This window comes from Bacillus rossius (assembly GCF_032445375.1).
Source record: "Bacillus rossius redtenbacheri isolate Brsri chromosome 4 unlocalized genomic scaffold, Brsri_v3 Brsri_v3_scf4_1, whole genome shotgun sequence".
NCBI lineage: Eukaryota > Metazoa > Arthropoda > Insecta > Phasmatodea > Bacillidae > Bacillus > Bacillus rossius.
In genome coordinates, this window is record NW_026962010.1 from 18335113 (window position 1) to 18359302 (window position 24190).

Below are 24190 nucleotides of genomic sequence, written 5' to 3' on the forward strand. Positions count from 1 at the left end.
TCTTATTCCTCGGGGTCTGTATTCACTGTTACAAATCAAATATCTCAAAAAAATTAAAAACAAATTTATTATTTTAAGAAAACAAAAATTTACATTGAATTTACTATGGAGCCTGGAAATCTTAATGTCTCACAGCAGCTAACATGACTAAATCCCATGGAACCCCAGGTTTACCTAACCTGTGCCCAAAAATTTAAGCATACCAGGCTTTCTCTGCACTGGTTTTACAGCATCACACACTATTTAGGGCCCCTGATCTGCCATCAGTCCCAAGGAGTTTTCCCACAACCCCTCTCTACACAAGCGCCTACCGCATTCCTCTCAATTGGCTATCGGTTTTACGGCATTCTTTTGGGATCCGACCATCAAGTTAGGGCTAATCGAACACTAAACCTCCATACTTCCAAACTAATGTAAATCAATTAAATTTTCTCTGTAATTTCTTAAAATCCAAATAAAAATTATTCAAACATGCCCAAGAAACTTTCAAAAAAAAAATTCATAATCTTATCTTCAAACCCTTAAAATAAAAATAAATAGATTACTCTGTTTTCTCCTTAATAACTGTAAACTGTCAACAAATATTATGTCGTAAATTTAACTATGCTTACTGACTCTAAATCATAAAATCTCATTCGTCCTAATTAATAAACAACCAATTTCCTTGAAATCTCACTGTATCTCTCATACTCAAACTCCACTGGCTGAATATCTCAATAAATTCAAAAACAATTATCTAAACTCTTAAAGAAACTCCTCCCCAATTATTCAAATTACTTCACCTTATTTTATTTCATTACTTAAAACACCTTACTCAAAAAAAATTAATTAATTATCTAGCTATCTTCCATTATTATTTATTTACCGAACAAAACTTTCTCCTAAATTAATTTAGTAACATTCAATTTCACATTAGGCAAGTACACTAACTCTCTACAGCAATGTTTCTCATTTCCCTCCTTCCTAACTGAATCCAATCTTACTTAACCTCCAGGGAATTTACCTCACAAAATAACCAAAAATTTCACTGTAGTGCCTATCTGCTATAGGCCCACTACACAGGGGGCTCTAACCCCACCAACAAACTTCATTGAAATGGTACCCTATCCCATACAGGATAGCCACTTCGGTACTACCATGGGGAACTCCTGCCCCAAACTACTCACAACTCTCAGGATTCTCCTAACCCTTAATTCACGTAGTCAGCCCATCTCCTATGGTCTGCGCTACAATCCCTACTTCCCAGGGACACAACACCTCGCCTTAGGGTCCCTCGCCCTAAAGAAAACATTAATTTTGTCTCTCTGTTCCCTTGGAGTAAATTCCCTCTACACACAAAAACTATCCTTCCCACTTTTCTCAATGCTTATCGATTTTATAGTGTACCTTCTTAATAATGTTTACAAATCCCAAAAAAATATTTTTAAAACCGAGGTAGAATTTAACTAACAAAAACATAAACAACTTACAACGAAACACTTCTAGCCTATACATCATACACTTCTTAAAATAAATTACTTACATACTGAAAGTTCCTCTTCTTCTAAAACACACTTAAATTTAAATTTATTTAACCAATAGTCTATTTTCTTATCGCTAAGTTACCGTACAGCTGATCAAAACAAGGTCACGGCCGTCCACGTCTCTGTACGAGCTCGTGACGTCACCGAATTCCATCAGGTGCGCCAACCCTCGCTTGCGGTTCCTCCGTTCTCCGCTAGGTCTCAGCACCTCCCCGTCACGTGTTCATTCTGCCACGTCCACTGACGTGTCGTTCTGAAACAACTCTCAACATTTTTCTAATTAAAACAAAACATCACTATAAATTCTATAACTCTCTTTTACATAAACTCTCGTTTTCTCTTTAATTCCTTTCTAACGTTTATCCTTCCCTCGACTGATTTAATTCGTACGTCTCGTCTCCTACGCGCACAAAACAAAACAAATTTCTCTTGAAAATAATTCCTATTTACGACAAAAAACTTTATTTTAAATTATAATTCTCTTAACCTACAATCTTAAAATGAACTTCAATTAAATTAAACCACTTGCATTATCTCTAATAAGCATTTAACTTATAACGTATTCTCCTCACGTAATAATCCCCGATATAAATCTACAATAAATTCAACGACTTAAAACAACTTATCACTATAAACTTTATCCTTACAAGTATCCTCAAATAAACATCTGTTACGTCAAAAAAAAAAATCTCAAAGACTTCCTCCACTATAGACTAAAATTCCGTAATCCTCTCCTCAAGTAAACTCTTAATAACCTGCTATCAGAAGCTGAAACTAACTTAATAATAAACATAAAAATCTACCTCTCTCTCTCTCCAGAAATAGAACCTATCCGGCGAACTCTACCATTTCTGTCACGTGCACCTAGCCGGTGCCACCGCCATTTCTGTCACGATCCACCTTCAGAGGGGGGGGGGGGGCGAGAATCGTAGCTCTTTACATAGAAACAACTCGCTTGGCATCAACTAGTCCTAACTTCATAAAATACTTTACTGTACCTAGGATCATAGGTTCGTCATCCCGTACAGGATGTCTGGTGAGAGCTGAACTAAGGAGATTTTGCAAAATAACATAATACTTAATTAAAATTATTTTATTCTTAAAGTCAAATACTCAACATCATTTTAAAGAACATTTAAATAGCGGGATTACAATTTAAAACAATAATCTCTTTACTTCCTTAACGATTGAACGACCTTACAAGAGAGAGAATGAGAGAACTTCACTAAACACTTCCCTAGTCCTTCCGAATACCTCAAATCATAATTAATACTTAAAATTAAAACAAAGATAAGTCCATACTCACATTTTCCGAAAAGCCTTTCTTGATCGATTACTTTAAAAAAATAACGTAGGGGCCTCTCCTGCCCTTGAAATCCCGAACGAACATTACATTTTAAAAACTATGACGCGTGACCCCTGACGAGGGCCATAGCCTCCGCCCGAAAGCTTGACGACTACATTATGACCTAACTTAAATTAAACGACTCGTGGCCTCTGGCGTCGACCATAGCTGCCGCCCGAAAGCTTGAATTCCTACATCACGAACGAACTAACAACTCGTGACCACAGGTGAGACGCATAGCCTCCGCCTGAGTGAGCCTGAATTCCTACATCACGAACGAACTAACAACTCGTGACCACAGGTGAGACGCATAGCCTCCGCCTGAGTGAGCCTGAATTCCTACATCACGAACGAACTAACAACTCGTGACCACAGGTGAGACGCATAGCCTCCGCCTGAGTGAGCCTGAATTCCTACATCACGAACGAACTAACAACTCGTGGCCACAGGTGAGACGCATAGCCTCCGCCTGAGTGAGCTTGAATTCCTACATCACGAACGAACTAACAACTCGTGACCACAGGTGAGACGCATAGCCTCCGCCTGAGTGAGCCTGAATTCCTACATCACGAACGAACTAACAACTCGTGACCACAGGTGAGACGCATAGCCTCCGCCTGAGTGAGCCCCGAGTCACCACTCACTTGCGCTTAAATTCGCGCGCCCTGCCGCGCCTACCATAACAAAAGCTCGTTATTGAAGTCAAATTTACTAAACAACTAACTAGAACATCTGGGAAGACTACCCCCCCTCTACCCCAATGTGCAGGCCACACCGCGCGGCTTGTTACGACAGCGCGCCCCAGTAACTGCGGCCCGTGGCTGCGCCAGCGCGCGGCCAAACAAACAAACAAAATTCTGCAAGCCCGCAGCGCGCCGCGCCGGCCCCGTGCCCCAATTACATGGTCACGCCACTTGCGCTGACGAGTGAACAGAGCAGCCAGCCCAGAGTCCCGTCAGTAAAGTCCCTAAATTTGATTTCAACAACCCTGCAAAATTTCAACCCGCGACAATATATAAGGAACCCATAACCAAAATCATATAATTATGATAGTGGTATTCAGCTGACACGAAATTGATGTATAAAAATTTCGGATGTTCATCCATGATACAGCAATAGGTATACTTCGTTGTCAAGTACCCATGGTACAATGCGCCGCCTACATGGCATATATACTTCATTCACGGGCTTGAAATTATATCATCTGCGTTGTTACCAACAGGAAAGTTAACTGAGAAAGTGCAAGAAGCTCGTAACAAGGACTTAAAGAATTACAGAGAACAACATAATCATGCCAAATGTGAAGATTCTAGCTGCCCAGAAGTATGAAAAAAAAATTATATACAGCATTTGTTTTATGACTGCAAATAGTTATGGGTCGGCTTACGAACATCTATATATGATCTGGTATTCATTCTCCGAACTCCGGACAATTAACTTGACTTTAACTGCGCCACGGAGGAGGAGAAAAATGCTCGCATAATTACTGTAACACTGAGAAGCCCTTAGCAACGCAAGCGACGCGTGGCTTGCATTGTCACGTCTCTATGACACCAAAACGTTTCCGCCATTCTGAGAAAAACGTAATTCGTGCAGCGAAACCAGTCAGTTAACAAGGGAGCAAGTTGCCATCAAGGAACTTACATGGCAGCACAGAGGTGAGTAGTTTTAAAAATTACTGCTCTATTGTCAAACTAATTAATGTTGGAGCTATTTCATAATAGCAGCGAAGATAATTTTATTTATGTTTAAAACTTAGTGGTTGTATGTAAGTGCGCAGTTCTACCAGGGAGAGCTCAGAAATTCGTGAAATGGTTTGAATTTCTTTCAGAAAATATTAATTAATTTTACCTGGCATTTCAAAATTCTCAAATTTGTTACGATTTTGACAGCCAAGAAACATGAAATGAGTTTTTGTGATAGAAATGCAAACCATATCATGAAGTAGCCAGTGGCATTGCAGTTAAACCTAAAATGTTTCAATTCTGCAATAAATTAAATTCTCCTTATTTGTACAACCCAAAAACTTAAAAAATGTAACTTTGGTAGATAATTATGCAAAAAGTATGTGCTGTATATATTTTTCATTTCGTGAAAGTTATACAATTGATAAAGTCTAAAAGTTGATCAGTGATTAATATAAATGAAGGGCTGAGGATTAGAAGGGTGATATCAACCAATTCATAATGTTTGAGAACAGTGAAAAGAAGATTTTGTTTGGAAATATAAGTATTGTATTGAACTACTACAAAACGCTGAGTTTTCATTTTGTACATTCAAATATTTCTCTTTTCACCAAACAACTTTTTTTCATTGTTTTGTTGTTAAATATTTTTATAAAAAAATCATAAAAAAATTAATTGCATTGTTAACCCGAGAAAAAATTATAAGTGGGCTATCAGCCACATATTAACGTATCATAAAGTTAGAAGTGGGTTATCAACCAATAAGTGTACAGTGTTGTACAGTGTTGTACAGTGTTATTAATGGGAAATGGAACAATATCTGAGGCCAATTTTTTATTCTTCTATGGAAGAGAAATGATTAGTTGGCACCACTGGTGTTATTTTTTCCTCAGGTGGTCATACTGGCTTATTTATCATTGTAATGCACGGTTATGAATGCAGAGTCGCATTGATGTTTATTTTGTTTCGTCATGTCGGCATTTCAGTCTCAAAATAAGTATGTAATTTGAAAAGAAGGTGATACATTTTTTACTCTACCAGAATTCTACCAGGATATTATTCATGATGAAAATAGTGTTAATGAACCTGCTATTGAAACAGGCAAGTGCTTAGACACATTAAAAACTACATCATCCCGTCAAGTTTTGAGTTGTTCTGGATTAACAGACAATAGTAAACAACAACATATTAGTGAAGATGAACGTGAACAAACTGAATATGAACATGAAGGAGGAGAAATTGAGCAACAAAAGAAAAAGAGTGAGGAAAGGGAAGAACAAGCTGATCCACAAGTGGATCTCCGAGAACATAGATGTGAGATGCCAACATCTGCAAAGAAAAAGCGAAAGTGTGAAGAAATGTGGAAACAAAATGTAAGAAAAAAGTTAAAAAATTCATTTGAAGCTTATACATCAACTAGTAACAAACAAGTTAATGCAACAATGCAAGTGATTACAGAATGTTCAGATGGATGTTATTTGAGCTTACAGAATAAAGAAATTCATTTTGAAAAATTGAAGGAACTTCAAGATTACGATAAACAAAACCTTTTTCTTAGAGGTTTGATTTCAGTAAAAGAAAAACAAAGATCAAGAATAGCAGAAGAAGTCAGAAAAAAAACCAGGACAGTGTACGAATACAGTGTAATGGAAAATGGTCAACGTGTTGTTGTTTGCCAAAGCGTTTTCATGAGTCTTTTTTGCATTAAGAAAAAGAGACTAGAAAAATTACTGAAGTCTGTTAGTGCAGACGATCCTGGAATGGCACTTGATAAAAGAGGTAAACACACAAAAAAAAGAACAAGTGAAGTAATAAAAGACAGTATTAGACATCACATTTCTTCATTCCCAACAGAAATGAGCCATTATTCAAGAAATGTGAATTTAGAAAAAAAGTATCTCTCTCCATCTCTGAATTTGTCGAAAATGTTTAGACTCTACAAGGAGATACATCCTGAGGCTGATGTAAAGGAGTGGCTTTACAGAGACATTTTCCTTCATGAATTTAATCTTGGGTTTGGAACACCTAGAAGTGATACATGTGTTACTTGTGACAAATTTTGCGCAATGTTGGTAAATCCTGACTTAACTGACCTGGAAAAGCAAAAGCTACTTACAAAAAAAGAGTTGCATGTCAAGAAGGCAGATAAAGGGTATGAGGAATTGAGGAATGATATCAAAAAAAGTGATGGCAAGAAGAAAGAAACTATAACATTTGATCTGCAGCAAACATTGCCTACACCTCACCTAAGCCAATCCCAAGCATTTTACAAGCGTCAGTTGTGGGTGTATAATGAATGTGTACATATTGGATCAACTGGAGAAGCATTCATGGTTCTTTGGACTGAGGGAGATGCAAAACGTGGGTCATGTGAGATTGCGACTGCTCTGCTCAAGACTTTGGTGCTTATGCGTGGTAGAAAAGCTCTGCCTGTTCAAGAGTTAGTGTTCTGGTCAGATAGTTGTGCTGGGCAGAATAAGAATTTTCAAATTATTGCTTTGTTGTCATATCTAGTGCAAAGAAAGTTTGCTGCAACTGTTCGACATCGGTTTCTTGTGAGTGGACATACTTTTCTCCCATGTGACCGTGATTTTTCTCACATCGAGAGGCAGAAGAAATTGAATGTGAATGCGATACACACCCCTGAAGACTGGGAAAAAGTTGTGAAAGAAGCTAGAAATGAGAAACCATTTGAAACTTTAGTGATGAAAAGTAGTGACATATATGACTTCAAAACATTTTTCGATGAAGGTTTCAACAAACCAAAGGCAGCCCAGAAAGTGAGAATACGTGAGGTAACAGAGTTTAGGATAGACAGAGAGGATTCTTATGAGGTGAAGTTCAGATATAGCAGTGGAAACATCGAGTCATACGACACATTCAGAATTTGCAGACCTGGACGGGCGAAAGTTGTTCCATCACTGAAAAAGTTGTACCACACAAAAGTGAAAGTAAATCCAAAAAAATTGAAGGACCTAAAAGATCAAATGGACTATGTCCCTGAAACAAAAAAAGACTTTTGGAAAGACTTTTTTGCTGAGCAAGCTCAACTGGTTGACAAGGAGTGCCGTGTCACTGAATTCCCTGAAGATGATCCTGCTGACTGGGAAAATAGTTACTGATGTATGTACATACATTAAGACTATCTAGAAAAGAAAAGAGAAATGTACATGTTCTACACCTCTGTCTTGACTTACTTTTTAATCCAAACTTTCAAGAGTTGTGTTAGATGTATGTAACATTATTTAATTTTTCCTAAATAAGTTTGAATACATTTTTAAATTATTAAATATTGCAATACTAATTCAGTTAAGCTTCAAGGAAAAAACATTATAATTTTTAGTATAGCAGTAAATAAAGTATTATAAAACTAAACCAACAGCCTATTATTGCACTGGTAACAATGGTAGTCTTTTTATTCAATATGAAATAACAATCCATTTTATATTAATCCTCGTATGTTTGACTGTTCTTGTGTATTTTGTGCTTTTTTGTATGGTAAAAATAATGTAAAGGTAAATCTCATTATTTTGAGGTGTATGGCTGATAGCCCCCATCTAATTCTTTGGCATGTGGTTCATAGCCCCGTTATAATATTATTGGTTGATAGCTCCATTATAATGTTGCCAGAAAATGCAGCTCGAGAAGTTTAGAACTATATTTTGAGTGTTTAAAGTGGGCTACGGACAAAACCAATGATACCAACGAATTCTACACGAAATTTCCTATAATAATATGCTGGAAAGTCATTTTCGCAATTTTGGCTGATAGCCCCCTTCTAATCCTTAGCCCTTCAAATATAAAATCATGACCTGAAATGGGAGGCACCCCCTTAAGAATAAACACACTGACGTCTTCAAAATCCTTATCATCGGACGTCGCGGCTTCTTAGAATGGAAATTAAAAAAAATCGGAAATATGATTTTCATTCACTACACACGTCCCTAAATTTACTCCGAAAGGATGGTTTCATAATTCATATTAGTCTGTGAAAAAAGTAAAATTTTATATCTTACATTACAATATGTGCTTCTACGCTGCCGCCGCCATTCTTTGTTTACCCATGACAAATAGGAATATATGTTTTCCAATACTAGAGACGTTCCTGAATTAACCCTGAAAGGAAGGTTTCCTAATTCCTACTGGTTTGTGAAAAAGTAACAGTACATTGCAATACCTATGTATTCATGCAATCGCCGACAATAATTGATTACCCGTGTGGTTGTTTTGATTTTTTTTTGGAGAACTTTAGTCAATGTAGGTGTTGTTGTAATAATGAAATTCGTTTAAATAACGACTTAATTGCAAATGTAAGGAAGTTTTAATGCTTATGTATCATGTTTTTTGTTTTATTAGAATAAGTAATTGTTTTACGGAATGTTTGTTTTGTTACACTGCATTTAAAGTACGTACTATTTTGAGTCACATTGTAACGAACGAGTATAATGGGAGCCAAAAATTAGAATTGAATTGTTAACGTCGTTCATTTTCTGTGAGGAATACATGCTGTAAACTGAAGTAGCTGACACATTTAGTTTTGCTGTCTTTCCAGGGAATTATTTGATTACAGCCGTCGTATATTCTGTGTTTGATATGGCTGGTATTTCACGTATCCAAGTTTATCCCTGAATCCTGAAGACTTGATCCTAATTGCACGATCCTGTTGGCTTGATCCTGTGGTACATGATGCTTGCTGTTTTAGTTCAGTACGTCGGAAGATCCTGCACATAAAATAAATTGCGAAATAAGAAATAATTATGATTTTAGTTAAAAAAAAAATGTTGATTTGACTTACAATCACAATTCATTATTATATACAATATATTTTTTTTACGTACATAAGTTGGCTACAGTTGTGTTAAAGAGATGAAGGATCGCGGGTAAACAATGACTGGCGACGGCAGTGTGAAAACACAGGTATCTATTGTAATGTAAGCTTTAAACTATTATTTTTCACAAAGTAGAAGGAATTAAGAAACCATACCTTCAGGGTAAATTGAGGTACGTGTGTAGTATGTGAAAACTATGTTTATCAATTTTTTTCTTTCTGTTCTTAAAAGCCGTGACGTCCGATTATTACCTATTATTTTAAAAATTCATATTTTTACTTTAACTTTTGATTAATTTTAATATAATTGCGATAAAATAACACGTTTACTTAATACTTTTCCCTCAATTTTCTGAAAAATAGTAATTCAAAATTCAAAATGCTTTATTAAATATTCCTGACACGTTTTCCAATAATTATACTAAGATGTAATAATACTTCGAGTAGTTTATCTGCATATGTAAATATCGTAAGTCGCTGCTTTTCCGCAAACTAAAAATAAATTTACGAAAATACCATCTTCCAACACAAGATATGTTACTGAATATTACCCTGAAAACACCGTTAATAAGTACATAATATTTTATGAGAAATCACAGTTTCAACTTACAATACCTGTGCATGGATGGTGGTATGTTCTGGAACAGGGGCTGGGGGCTGGGGAGCCATGGCAGCCATCTTGGATGATCTTGACCTTGACCTGTGACCCGGTGGCCATCTTGGATCCCGATATTTTTATTTCCTAGAACATTCAGCCATTTTTAGAACATTCTGTTATTTTGAATTATGACATCACGTACATATGCCATATTGAAAATCCTCAAATATTAACTTAGATAATTGAAAAAAAATTGGTTTTCTGTAAAGTAAGTTTACAGACGATAGCTTAACGTGACGTCATAAAAAACATTGATGAAATTATTGCATACTTTTATGAATAAAATTGAATCATTTTTATTGAATTATCACTATTTTGTATGGATACAAAGAAGGAGTGAAATGAAATCTACAATTTAATTGATAAATTTACGTTCATTTGCACTCATTAATTCAAATATGTTTATTACTTTAACGAAGAGATTATTTTAACTATAACTTTTATACATGTTTGCTATTTAACTTCTTCCAATCTGTGTTAATCTGTTAAGGATAGGACGATGATAGGAAAAGTAGGAAACGAATGGGAGTGTTTCAAGTTTAATGTGCCTCGAAAAAGTCAAATCGATGGTTGTTCCAATCGAGTGGAAGAGAGATAGATGCGGCGCAAGCGTACAATGAGCGTAACGGGACACAGCGCAACGGGACAATGTGCGTAACGGGACACTTTTTCGTGCGTGCAGCCGGCGTTCATCGATTTATTAGACGTCACGTCAAAATATATAAGTACCCTAATATTAAATAAAATTATAATTTTAAAACTTGATGACTTCACCATCGAGCACCCCACTCCTGTGCGTTACACTTTTCGTTAATCAACCATCCTAAAAATATATTTACAATCAAAAAAATAGAGCAAAATTAAAAAAAAAATTATACCAGCATCGTCTGCTAGAGGCAGCCATCTTGTTTAGTAGAGTCCACCATATTTAATTCATCTGATGGAAATCACCATTGAGTGTTGATTCCTAATGTATGCCAATGTATGTAAGGATGTGTTTATATTTCTTAAAAGAGTTGTTATGAACCTTATAGACTAAAAAAAAGCACACAAATAAAAAAAATCCACATTTTTTTAAAATTCACTCAATCCACACATAATGCACAAAAAATAAAAAAATCCACGGTCATTTGTTTATGATGGCGTTTGTGGCCACCATTTTTTCTTAAATACCTTATCATTTATTATATTTATGCACAGTCTGAGATATATGTTATCATATATAAAATTAATCGTCTTATCGTTGTGGATGCAATGGTTATAGTAAGCCTAATAATACTTAATAATTTTTTTTCCATCGAATATTAAATTATTTATTCCATCCTAGACATCACAGAACCAAGCATGTTTCAGTGTCCTCACTCACAAGTAAGAATCTCTTCTGAGCATGATCATGTTTGCGTATTCGTGTTAAAAAAGCTGCATGGAAGCAGACATTTTAAATGATTGCGTATATATCCATTTCCCTAAAATTTTTAATGAAAGAAAAAAAAAAAAAACAAATGCAGCCTTAATCGTGCACGATAATATTATGCAAACTAATATGACGATTCAAATTTGTAGAGTATTAGATGTGCTCCCTCACTACAAGAGAAACCATTTCCAACACATAACATTACGTTTCAACTTGATGTTTGATTGCTATAGCGTATATGATGAAGTTACAACACACACCTCAGCCATTACCGCCTCTGCGAGATACAGTTCATTCATATCACATGAAAATAGTATATTTTTAAAGTCGTGCTGACAAGAATTCTAGCTAAATAAAAAAAATAGTGCGTGGAGTCCCTCCGCGCGGAAGAAGTGAAACTTCGGAATGTGGAAATGAAAATAGGAAGGGGTAGAAATTGATTTTTAGTGAAATCATATTTTGTTTCTTTAAGACAAACTTTATTAACATTGCTTACAATTCACAATTGATCGCATCTTTTAATTATCATTTTCGAGTGGAGAAATATCCAAACATATAACATTTACAATGGGATTATGATAACTAAAGTAAGATACGCTGACCTGTAACAGGTATACTACACGCATGTGTTCGAGTGCCACGCATTCACTCTCGCTCTGTCTCTTTCTATTCCCCCTCCCCAGGAGCGTTGAACGTTTAACGCAACAGTGCTTTCATATCCCCTCCATGGTATCGTTAAACGTTTAACGCAACCTTGTTGGAAGTCGCATTAGAAGTTTCACTTCAATATAATTAATAAAAAACGCACACCTAAACACCATATTATTCCCTCGCTAACACAATGCCATTCAAGAGGACGTTACCGCACCCCTTCACAACAGCCCGCTCCGCAGTACGTTCCATGCTATCCGTCAAATATTCGCGCACACAGCTTCAAAGTCAGTAGTTCAGGTGACGTGACTAATATCACTCCCACAGCATATTTGCTCCGTGTGTTGCTGGTTATTCCTGCCGAGACTTCTGTTGGTTTTCTCCGCGTGTTTTTGGTTATTCCTGAGAAAACAATTCCTGAATGTAATATTTTTTTCGTAACGAGACAAGTAATTTAATTCAGAGTTTCGCTTGCTTAGTGATTTCCTGTTTGTTATAAAACCAGCAATTAATTATATTATTATTTTTATCAGATGGACTTCTGACAAAGAATATAGGTATAATACTCAGTCGATTACTATGTCTTGGGACAGCTGAGAAATGCTATAATGCTAGACGAGCTTCCTTCTCCTTGGTGTCTAGAGAAGCCATCCTTCTCTTGCGATCGTGAGTGAGCATCCCGCATCCCACATAAAAAAAAATATATTTACCTCGAAATTACACGAGGAGACATGCGTTGACTAGAATCGGAACTACTTGTGACAAGTACGCCAGGAATAAAATAACTCTCGCTGCTGAATGGAGGTGATGTAGCCAGTAGGAGCGGGCATGGGTGTGTCACGTGTCAGTGCGGGCTGCCCGGGCCAGACCACGGCTGGAAGGCCTGACAGGCACCTGACACACATCGCGAACCTGCTTCCAGCAATATATTACTAGCAAAGTAATGTTGTTTGAGAGAAGTGATGCATGCGTGATTACAAGGCAAACAAACCAGTGAGAATTAACTATCTTTATTTTGTCAGCCACATATTTTCTGGTGAAGCATACCAGAAATTTTGCATCTCCTACTTATTCATAGAGAACATTTTTTTTAAATGACAAAACATTATATCATTAAGGGTTTATCGCACAGTTTAAATCATGTTTACCAAGCAATAAGTCAAGTATAGCTAAATTAACGTAATAAACCGAACACTTTGTATTTGAATCTCCCGTCCGAGTTTTTTTCGTCAGTGTTTATGGGCCTACCCAACAGATAGCGTCACATGTGACGTAAAACATGGGTTCAGTTTCCACTTAAAGAGTCGCACTCCTGGTTATGTGGTGCTAATTCACCTGAACGTGAATGCAGCTCGCTCCCAGTCCGGCGAGGAGGCGTGCGCCGGAGTGAACTCGGGATGTGAACTAGTGGACTCCACTGACAACCCGCGGCTCGGCGGGCCGTGCCGGAGGGCGGGGGGAAACCCCTGCGGAGTCCAGCACGACGCAGTGCGATGCCCCGGTACCGCGGCACTTCAAGTAAGTTCGTCATCACCCTGATCAGCCTCGAGCGATGTGACGTAGTCAGTGCTATGTCACTGCCAGTTGTTAGTTATATTCACCCTTCGTTTTAGATTTAAGATTTTAAGCATTTGCTGATATTAGTTTATGAGTTTTTCCATTAGTTAAAGATGTTGAAAAATCCTTGATGATTTTATGTCATGATAAAAAAATGCGGCCTAAAATCCCCATCTCATTTCGCCGCGGCAAAATGTTACAGTTGTTACGTGCACACATTTATGCATACTTGTTACTGTTGTTCTGACGCAATAAAGCGTAGCTGGGAGACATCGTGCTAAATGTTTCATGGGGACCGGGTGGCCGACTTGATGCTAAGCTCGCTGGGAAGAGCGGCGATGATCCACACAGTAGCTCGCGAAGTTGCATCTTGCAACTTTACTGGGAGGTGTGCGTACCGGACACAGCCTTGCCTGGCACATGAAAGGACGTATCTTATAGCTGAAGTCCACAGCTGACGGTTGACGACACACGGATCCAGAATGACAAACATAATTTTCAAACATCAACTTGCCGATTATTTTTTACAGCGCGCCCATCATCACTCACGCATACCTAAAATTTATTTAAATCCTCAAAAGCACAGCACTTTCGAACCCTCCAAAAGCCATGCTCAGCTCTTACACACCCGGTAAGAATCCCCGGGCTGGCGACTCATGACTGTCGCGACTTGCGGCTCGGCCGCCAAACTGTATTCGTGCGCGGCAGAAAGTAGTCACTGGCTTGCATTCTTCCACCACAGACCAACGTATTATCAGGCATTTTAATAAAGTATGTTTTACACTCCCCATTAAAATAAACGATAAAAATACCTAAAACTAATACTATAAATATACTTAAAATAAAATTATGAATTAGCTTCTCACAGTATTAAAAATATTCTGGTATTTTTTCACGATCATGTATGACAACCTTAGCAAACCTCATAACTAAATTTACCAGGATTATGAACAAAATGTCCAAAATAAATACAAATATTAGAAAATAAATAAAATCAAACAGCATCAAAAACCACAAAAAAAAGGTAACTTGAAAAATAACCTGCAATAATTTGAATACAAAAAGAAAAACAAAATATGTACCAAAAAAGTGGGACATGCCACAATTCCCCCCTGTTAAAAAAAATTATAAAATTTAGCTTCTAGAGTCTTAGCTAATAACCACTTATATTAAGACATCACATTTAAAAGAAACAAATTATGAAATATTTAGGAATAAAAAACGTAGAAGCATTAAGGTAAACCAAATCTAAAGACACAAAGTAGTGATATGACAGGACAAAATGAAATACAAAAAACGAAAACCCCAAATAGCTAACCCATAAAGCTTCAAGAAATTAGAAATGAAACATTACTGCACTTAATTCAGGTAAAAAAAAACGGTGAGAAATGTATTATAAATATACATAATAGTTTCAGTTATTCATTTTAAACCAAAAAAGATTGAGTTCAAAAATTAAAAAAAAAAAAAAAAAACCTTTTTATCTTGCAACAAAACTAACAGTAAGGTTTGAGGTGGCTTATATAAGCCTTCTTTACTTTAAAATTACTACGCATATCCTCCAAAAGGGCTGTGAATGGACTCAGAAACTTTATACTTCTAAAGGGGCCTGCATAAGCATACTGCAACTTTGCAGACTGGGACTTTGCCTTATCACTGAGTCCAGACTGCCGACAGAGAACTTCCTTTCCCTCGACGAATGGGTTTGGTAATCTCCCTTTATTGTATTGCTGCCCTATCTTAACACGAGCCTTCTCCAGATTTACTGCAGCTTTCAACCACAACCACTCCAAAAGCCTAGGGCTGCTCACATTGAAATTATTGGGTTCAATCTCTCACACATTTAACAATGGGTGGTACAACTCTCAAAACAGAAAAAAACAAAAAAAAAAAAAAGGTACTGGCAGGAGTCAAACCCGGGGGCCTGTTCCGAGTCATATTAAGCCCCAGATTTAAAAACTGAAGGGATTAATCCAACTTCCTACGGTGTTCTTGATGGAAAATCGTCAAAGCAACCTTATCATTTTTGCTGAGCCGTTCTACCAAATTAGGGTTGGGGTAGAGGGGGCTGGTATTTATATGGTTAATACCCCAATTAAAATACATTTTCCGAATGCTAAAACTGTTGAAGTAACTGGCTTCATCTGAAACAATCTGTTCTGGGCCCCCAAAGAAATTCCAGGCTTTTTCCAATAAAGCTTTCATGACTAGGCTACTCTTCATGTCCCTCATGGGCAGAAACATGCTAAACTTACTTAACTAGTCCACTGAAATCAGTACACAATTGCTTTCCTTTAAGGAACGGGGAAGAGGCCCAAAAAATCTATGAAAACTTGCTCCCCGGACGAGTAAGTATTTCTACTGAGTATACACCCAACTTACTGTTCAAGTGCTGATTAACAAGCTGACAAGCCTCAAACATTTGTTTTACCAACTCCTCGATCTCTTTTCTAATGCCTGGTCTGTGGAAACTTTCTGAAATGTTTTCTAGCATTTCGCTTCCCCCATGCCCTCCAACTGCTAAGTCATGAAAATACTTAAACATCATCGGCTTTATAGCCTCGGGGACAAAAACCGTTTTCTTGCCATCCTTCAACCACAGGTGAAAGGTGTCAGGTTACGACGCCGAGACATAGGGACATGAGGAGAGAGTTTAAAAAGAGGGAGGGAAGCTACGACCCTCGCAATCCACCAAGCACACGCTGCACGTCTCACTTTGTGGTGGCCAGGTGACGTCAGTGGACGGGCGGGGCCGCTAGCCAGCTCCGAACCAGTGCGCCCCGCTTTACTGCTTACGTTCGTAACTATATATAACCGCAGATTATATTTAGACTTTTCACCAAAAAAAATTTTTCTTCATTTCTGTAACAGAAAAGGAACTGTCAGTTGTCATTAAAACAGGACAATAAATTATTATTGTTGCTGCACCAGAGAAAAATTCAACCTGATGTTATTGAACCCTTAAAGTTACTAATTGAAGTAACTGTGCCAGAAGTTGATGTGAGTGCAGGCACTGCAAAGCAGCAGAACTAGCTCAATCATTTCTTTAGATGTAGAAGTTGTGAGGAACTGCTTTTAAAAAAGAATTATGAAGTATCTGCAACTTAAGCACAACTGTTACTAATATCTGTACACGTAATATCGAGAATGCAGAAATGGGAACACACGCAGGAATTATTTCTAATACTTCATCGGAAGAAGTACAGTTATTTGTTATTGGTATAGAATTAATTATAATTGTATAAGAGAAACTAATGGATATCATGCAATGATTTACCTCCTATAAGCAAACATTTTAGAATCTTATCACAGAAATCATAAATGATTGAAGACAATGTATATAAACCGGAAATTTTCTATTAGAACTTTACCAGAAGAAAACGCTATTTATTGTGATAAAATAATGTAACTTTCAACTGTCATTACAGCAGAAACAAGGTACAAATATTTTTAATGCACCAGACGAAAGTACTGCCTCTATACAATAAAAATTAATTAATTTTACTTATTGTAACATTGTCTTAAGCTAATGTGAGTGCAGCACTGCATAGAAGCAGAACTGACTCAGTCACTTCCTTAGAAGTAGAAGTACTGCAGTCACTGCAACAAAACCTTTTCAACTGAAGCACACTGGTCCGTAGTTTTCGTACACGAAGCAGAGATAATGCAGAAATATGGCCACAAGAATAAATTAATTCAACAACTTCACAGGAAACGGTACAGATATTATGTAATCACTTGATACATTTATATTAGTTTTATAGAAAGATAGGGAACTTACATTTCATTAGTCCTACACGTGAACAGATGAGAATTCTCATCACAAGAAAGATATGGTAATGAAGTTCATATATAAAAGGAGATTTTTAAATGGCTCATCATCGAAGTAATTAATATCTTTTTATTCTATAAAATTAAAGATTGTGTCGGCTGTCATTAAAACAGGACAAGAAATTAATTTTTGTTACTAAATAAGAAAAAATGCCACATACTCTTACTGAACCATTAAATTTACTAAAAGAATAACTGTGCCAGAAGCTGACGTGAGCGCAGGCACTGCAAGGAAGCAGAACTAGCTCCAAAACTTGCTTAGAGAAAGTCATTTTGCAGACTATGCATTAAAGCACTATTGCCTGCAGTAACTTCATCTTAAGCTCATCTGTCCATAATATTTGTATAAGAAAAACGTGAATCAGAAATGGGGTACATAAAAAAAATAATTTCTACCACTTAATGGTAAGAAAACGTGAGTCAGAAATGGGGATCGCAAGAAGGAATGATTTCTACCACTTCTTCGTAAGCAGGTCATTTAATTTTATTTCTCAAAAATAATTTATAATGTCATTATATAAACAAATGGAAACCAAGCAATGGTTTACGTCCACCAGTCAAAATATTATAGTATTATCACAAGAAACAGAACAAATTGAAGACAATATATGAAAAAGCATATTTTTCAATTGCTTCTTTACCAAAAATTAACTATCTTCTTGTCGTGTAACGGTGAAGAATCTGTCTACTGTCTTTACAGCAGGAAAATTGAGTACATAAATGTAATGCACCAGATGAAAATACCGCCTGTAATTATTAAAACCGTAATTTATTATCTATTGCGACTGTGTCTTAAGCAAATGTGAGTGCAACACTGCATAGAAGCAGAACTGACTCAGTCACTTCCTTAGAAGTAGAAGTACTGCAGTCACTGCACCAAAAGCAGAATTGCTTGCAGTCACATCAGCTAAAGCATACTGCTCCGTGATTATTGTACACGAAGTAGAGATAATGCAGAAATGTCACCTCAAGAAAAATTAATTCTATAACTTCTTTGGAACCAGTACAGAAATAATGTTATCACATGATACATTTATATTGGTTTTATAGAAAGATAGGGAACTTACATTTCATTAGTCCTACACGTGAACAGATGAAAATTCTCATCACAAGAAAGATATGGCAATGAAGTTCATATATAAAAGGAGATTTTTTATGTCTCTTCATCGAAGTAATTAATATATTTTTATTCTGTAACATTGAAGATTGTGTCGGCTGTCATTAAAGCAGGACAAGAAATTTATTTGTTACTTAATAAGAAAAAATGGCACATACTTATATTGAAAAATTAAATTTACTAAAATAATACCTGTGCCTGAAGCTGACGTGAGCGCAGGTCTGCCCAAGAAGCAGTTATAGTTCAAAAACGTTCTAAGGGGAAGATGATTTGCAGACTCTGCATTAAAGCAGAATTGCCTTCAGTAACTTCAGATTAGGAACATCTGCGTCCTTAATATTTGTACAAGAAATTCGTGAATAAGTAATGGGGTACACAAGAAATAAAAATTTCTACTTCTTCATCGTAAGCAAGTCATTTATTTTTTTCACAAGAATAATTTATTAAGGCATTATATAAACAAATGGAAACCAAGCAATGGTTTACGTCCTACCAGTCAAAATATTATATACTTATCACATGAAACAGAACAGATTGAAGACAATATATGAAAAATCATATTTTTTTTTCAATTGGCACTTACCAAAAGAAAAATATCTTCTTGTCGTGTAACGGTGAAGAATCTGTCTACTGTTTTTACAGCAGGGAAATTGAATAAATAAATGTAATTTACCAGATGAAAATACAGCTTGTATATATTAAACCCGTATTTTATTATCTATTGCGACTGTGTCTCAAGCTATTGTGAGTGCAACACTGCATAGAAGCAGAATTGACTTTGTCTTTTTCTAAGTACCTAGTAGAAGTACAGCAGTCACTACACCAAAAGCAGAATTGCTTGCAGTCACATCAGCTAAAGCATACTGCTCCGTGAGTTTTGTACACGAAACAGAGATAATGCAGAAATGTCACCTCAAGAATAAATTAATTCAACTTCACTTTAACCAGTTCAGTTATTATGTAATCTCTTGATACATTTATATTGCTTTAATAGAAAAAAAACTTACATTTCATTATTCCTACACATGAACAGAGGAGAATTCTTATCACAAGAAAGATATGGTAATGAAGTTCATACATAAAAGCAGATTTTTATATGGCTCTTCATCGAAGTAATTAATATATTCTTGTTCTGTAACACAAAGATACTGTCTGCTGTCATTAAATCAGGACAGGGAAATTAATTTTTGTTACTAATTGAGAATAAATGCCACATACTGTTACTGAACCATTAAATTTACTAAAAGAATAACTGTGCCAGAAGCTGACGTGAGCGTAGGCACTGCAAGAAAGCAGAACTAGCTCCAAAACTTTCTTAAAAAGAAGTCATTTTGCAGACTCTGCATTAAAGTACTATTGCCTACAGTAACTTCATCTTAAGCACACCTGTCCATAATATTTGTAAAAGAAAAACGTGAATCAGAAATGGGGTATACAAGAAAAATTTATTCTACCACTTCATGGTAAGAAAAACGTAAATCAGAAATGGGGACCGCAAGAAAGAATGATTTCTACCCCTTCATCGTAAGCAGGTCATTTATTTTTATTTCTCAAGAATAATTAATAATGGCATTATATAAACAAATGTTAACCAATCAATGATTTACGTCCTACCAGTCCAAATATTATAGTATTATCACAAGAAACAGAACAGATTGAAGACAATATATGGAAAAGCATTTTTTTCATTTGCATCTTTACCAAAAGAAAACAATCATTTTGTCGTGTAACGGTGAAGAATCTGTCTACTGTATCTACAGCATAAAAATTGAGTTCATAAATGTAATGCACCAGATGAAAATACCGTCTGTATATATTAAAACCGTAATTTATTATCTATTGCGACTGTGTCTTAAGCTAATGTGAGTGCAACACTGCATAGAAGCAGAATTGACTCAGTCACTTCCTTAGAAGTAGAAGTACTGCAGTCACTGCACCAAAAGCAGAATTGCTTGCAGTCACATCAGCTAAAGCATACTGCTTCGTGATTATTGTACACGAAGTAGAGATAATGCAGAAATGTCACCTCAAAAAAAAATTAATTCTATAACTTCTTTGGAACCAGTACAGAAATAATGTAATCACATGATACATTTATATTGGTTTTATAGAAAGATAGGGAACTTACATTTCATAAGTCCTACACCTGAACAGATGAGAATTCTATCACAAGAAAGATATGGTAATGTAGTTCATACATAAAAGCAGATTTTTATATGGCTCTTCATTAACGTAATTTATATCTTCTTATTCTGTAACACAAAGAGACTGTCTGCTGTCATTAAAGCAGGACAAGGAATTATATTTTGTTACTAAATAAGAAAAAATGGCACATACTGTTTCTGAACCATTAAATTTGAAAGCCTATAAGCTTAGAGGCAAGAAGTGCCATAACATGGCTGGAACTGCGGAAAGGTGTTTGGGAGCAGGTTTAATTACTTGAAATACATTATATCTTCACGATTTACGTTTGCATTTAATTAGGCCAAATATAAGTACTGATGAACAGAAAGATAGCAAGACAGACTTATTTTTACAATTGTTTCAATTAATTGGTGACATTAATAATTGACAAGGAACATACACGTCGAATTATTTAGGTGGACGAGCCATCTATTAAGGCCAAGAGAAACGCAAGTGACACCTGCTTAACAGTGCGTGGTCCCTATACGGACCATCAAAAGGGGCGTTGTGTCCACACAAGACAGACGCCTCAAATACAGAAATGTTACAACAAATGAGAATTCACAGTCAAAAATACGTGAACAACAAATTATTGCGCGCAAGAAAGTTACATGCTGTTACAATAAATTACTTTACGTACGTTTTATGTACGTCAACTCCTCAGGGGAGAACAGTTACTACAAGTTGAAAGTTAAGTTCATTAAGTTAATTAAGTTAATCCAAACATTATTTTCTAGGTGGCGACCGAAAGGGAATTTAAACAAGACAGACTATTTTTTTACGTTACATTAGGGCTAGGGGCCACCGCCTCACTCGCAAAAAAAAGAATAACACTTACATTCTTCTCCCTGATGCTTTCGCACGTCGTTACAATTAAAAACTAACAGACTACATGCCGAATTAAACAGACCATGTAGCTACTCAAGCTACTGCAAAAGACCAGATGAGACGAGACAAGCAAACCAAGCTAACAAGACCGAATTACAACCTGACAGCAGCTTATATTAAATAGGCGCGGCACAGCGCGCATGCGCCAACCCCAGGATTGGAGGCGAGGAGAAATCAAACACACACTAGGAGGAGGAAGGAGGGAGGGGAAGATGCGCCGATGCCCGCGAAGTCGCGCGAAGTTTGATGGTAGCGGACCTGACCGCTTCAACTCCCCTGCCCTTGAATGACCGTGCCCGCCGACATCGCAAGCATGAGGTTCATAACTTCAATTCGAAACAATTTCAAACAATTCACAAAATACTTGTAGTGCCTACGAAATGATTTAACTGCAAGTCCAAACCAATTATTTTCAAACATGTAAACCTAAAGTCCAAAAATACATGCGATTACATACGCCAAATACATAGGCCAAGTTTTCTTGAATGAATTCAAAGGTCAGTTACATATACCAAGAGGCATCCTCAGCGCTGAAGACAAGTCTTGAAGTTGCGGGACGTCCCAAGAAGGTCAAGTTCATTCGTGATTTTGAGCACCAAAGTCCGTAGAAGTCGACAGGCAGACGCGTCACCGGGCACGGCTGCAACAGGCGTCCCCAAAGCTGCATACACACAGGCGCCTGGCTGACTCGACTCTTCACCTCGCACCCCTGTCGAGCGGGTTGCTTGCTCACACGGGTGAGGACTTCCAGGTGCAACCGCGTGCGTCCAGCTGACTCGTTCACGGCAAACGTTACGGCTCAAGACGAGCTGGACGAGGAACGCCACCGCCGACGCCGGCACGCCGGCACGCCAGCACGTCAGCACCGCAGAGTAGCCGGCCGCTCGCTCGGCCAGGCACAGCATCGAGCGTACCGCGGAGAGTCGAAGAAGGCTCCTCAGGGCGGGCCCCTGCCCTTAGAGCCAGGGAAGAGCCGCACACGAACATGCAGATGCTGCGTTCCGGATGACGAACTCGCATCGATGTTGTCACGACGGCAGAAGAGGCGGGCGGCCTCGTAGACGCAGCGGAAAACGGACGGGCACCAGCGACCACGGCGGAGCAGGCAGGCTGAGCATCAGGTCCACAGCGCAGCGGCGCCCATCCTCTTGTGGGCATGACGTCGGCGACGGGTGAAGGAGGGGGGGGGGGGGAAACAGAATCAACCAAACTGAAAAAAAAACAAACAATAAACACAAAGCCAGACACGAACGCCCAAACAACTGCAAACCATCAAGGCTACATATTAAATTTCTTTAGCTGTCCAACATGGGCTTTTTTGAATTTTTTAGAACTCACAGCACTATGAATCAAAACAGTATTTTTCCCCCAAAATTTATTAATAACGTACGGACCAACGTACGGAGAAATTAATTTGAAATTAATATTATCAGTCAAACTAGGCAACAAAAAATTCTTTACCAACACAAGATCTCCAACTACAAAATCATGAGGTCTCCGCGAAGCGTTATACAAATTAGCCACGGGATGACGAGCCTTCGTGAGATTACACGCAACACTATCAAGCACGGCCTCCAGTGACTCATCATCAGAGGTGGATTCCAGTGGCGGCAGTCCCCACAGGTTAAGGAGGGGGTGAGTCAACTCTCTACCTAGGAAAGGGATCGAAGGAGGGAATGGAGTGGCTGAAAGCACTGCAGAATTAAGCCCTACATTAATAAAATCCAGATCACTATCCCATAGCGTCTGATAATCCCTGTAGAAAGCTGTAAGGATACTTTTAAGCACTTTATTAACGCGCTCAGATTGATTTCCCTGAGGACAGTACAGACTGCTGTAAATGGGCTTAATGACCCATTGGAAACTCATGTCTTTAAACTGTACAGAACGGAAATAACGTGTGTTTTCACAAGTTATCATAGCAGGCGCACCAAAAAATTTCCACACCTGCTATCGTAAGGCTCTAACAATACTAACGGCTTTCATATTTTTAAAGGGAATGAGCAACACAAATTTTGATAAAATATCCAAGATGACCAAAATACAAATATTACCTTTTTTTGATCGTGTGAGGGGACCGAAAATGTCAATGTGAAGCACATGCCAGGGGGCGACAGGAGCATCAGCACAATACAAGCCGACTTTGCTACACTGCGGGGGCTTCGAGACTTGACAATCTCGACATGATCGCACATGTTTTTGAACATCAGCTCACAATTCAGGCCAGGCTAAATGCGCGCTAATTCGACGAAAAGTTTTGTCGATGCCCAAGTGCGCACCCAACAAGGAGTCGTGAAAGTATTTCAATACCATAGGGCGAAGGGAGGCGGGAACAGCCTTCTTTTGCCTACCGGATTTCCCGGTATAATACACTATACCCTGTTCCTCAATATATGGAACGGTTTTACCGGCACTTAAATCCTTCTGGATTTGAATACACAACCGATCCTCCTGCTGACATTGACGAATGCTAAGAAAAGACGCGGGAAATACTTTACAAACAGCGGCG

The 24190-nt window shown here is 37.5% G+C and overlaps 1 protein-coding gene and 1 long non-coding RNA gene across 3 annotated transcripts in view; one reads left to right on the top strand and one right to left on the bottom strand.

The window, feature by feature from the left end:
• LOC134541668 (uncharacterized MFS-type transporter C09D4.1-like) overlaps positions 1 to 24190 on the bottom strand; it is a 92913-nt gene that overhangs the window by 54803 nt on the left and 13920 nt on the right. For both annotated transcript variants that reach the window (XM_063385283.1, XM_063385282.1), the window contains exon 2: positions 9997 to 10123. In XM_063385283.1, coding sequence (XP_063241353.1) covers positions 9997 to 10099 — 103 coding nt within the window. In that variant the 5' untranslated portion in view covers positions 10100 to 10123. The remainder of the gene's footprint in view (positions 1 to 9996; positions 10124 to 24190) is intronic.
• On the top strand, positions 4418 to 14736 carry LOC134541670 (uncharacterized). The gene is made up of 2 exons (XR_010076676.1): positions 4418 to 4526; positions 13456 to 14736. It is a non-coding gene; the product is annotated as an uncharacterized LOC134541670 (long non-coding RNA).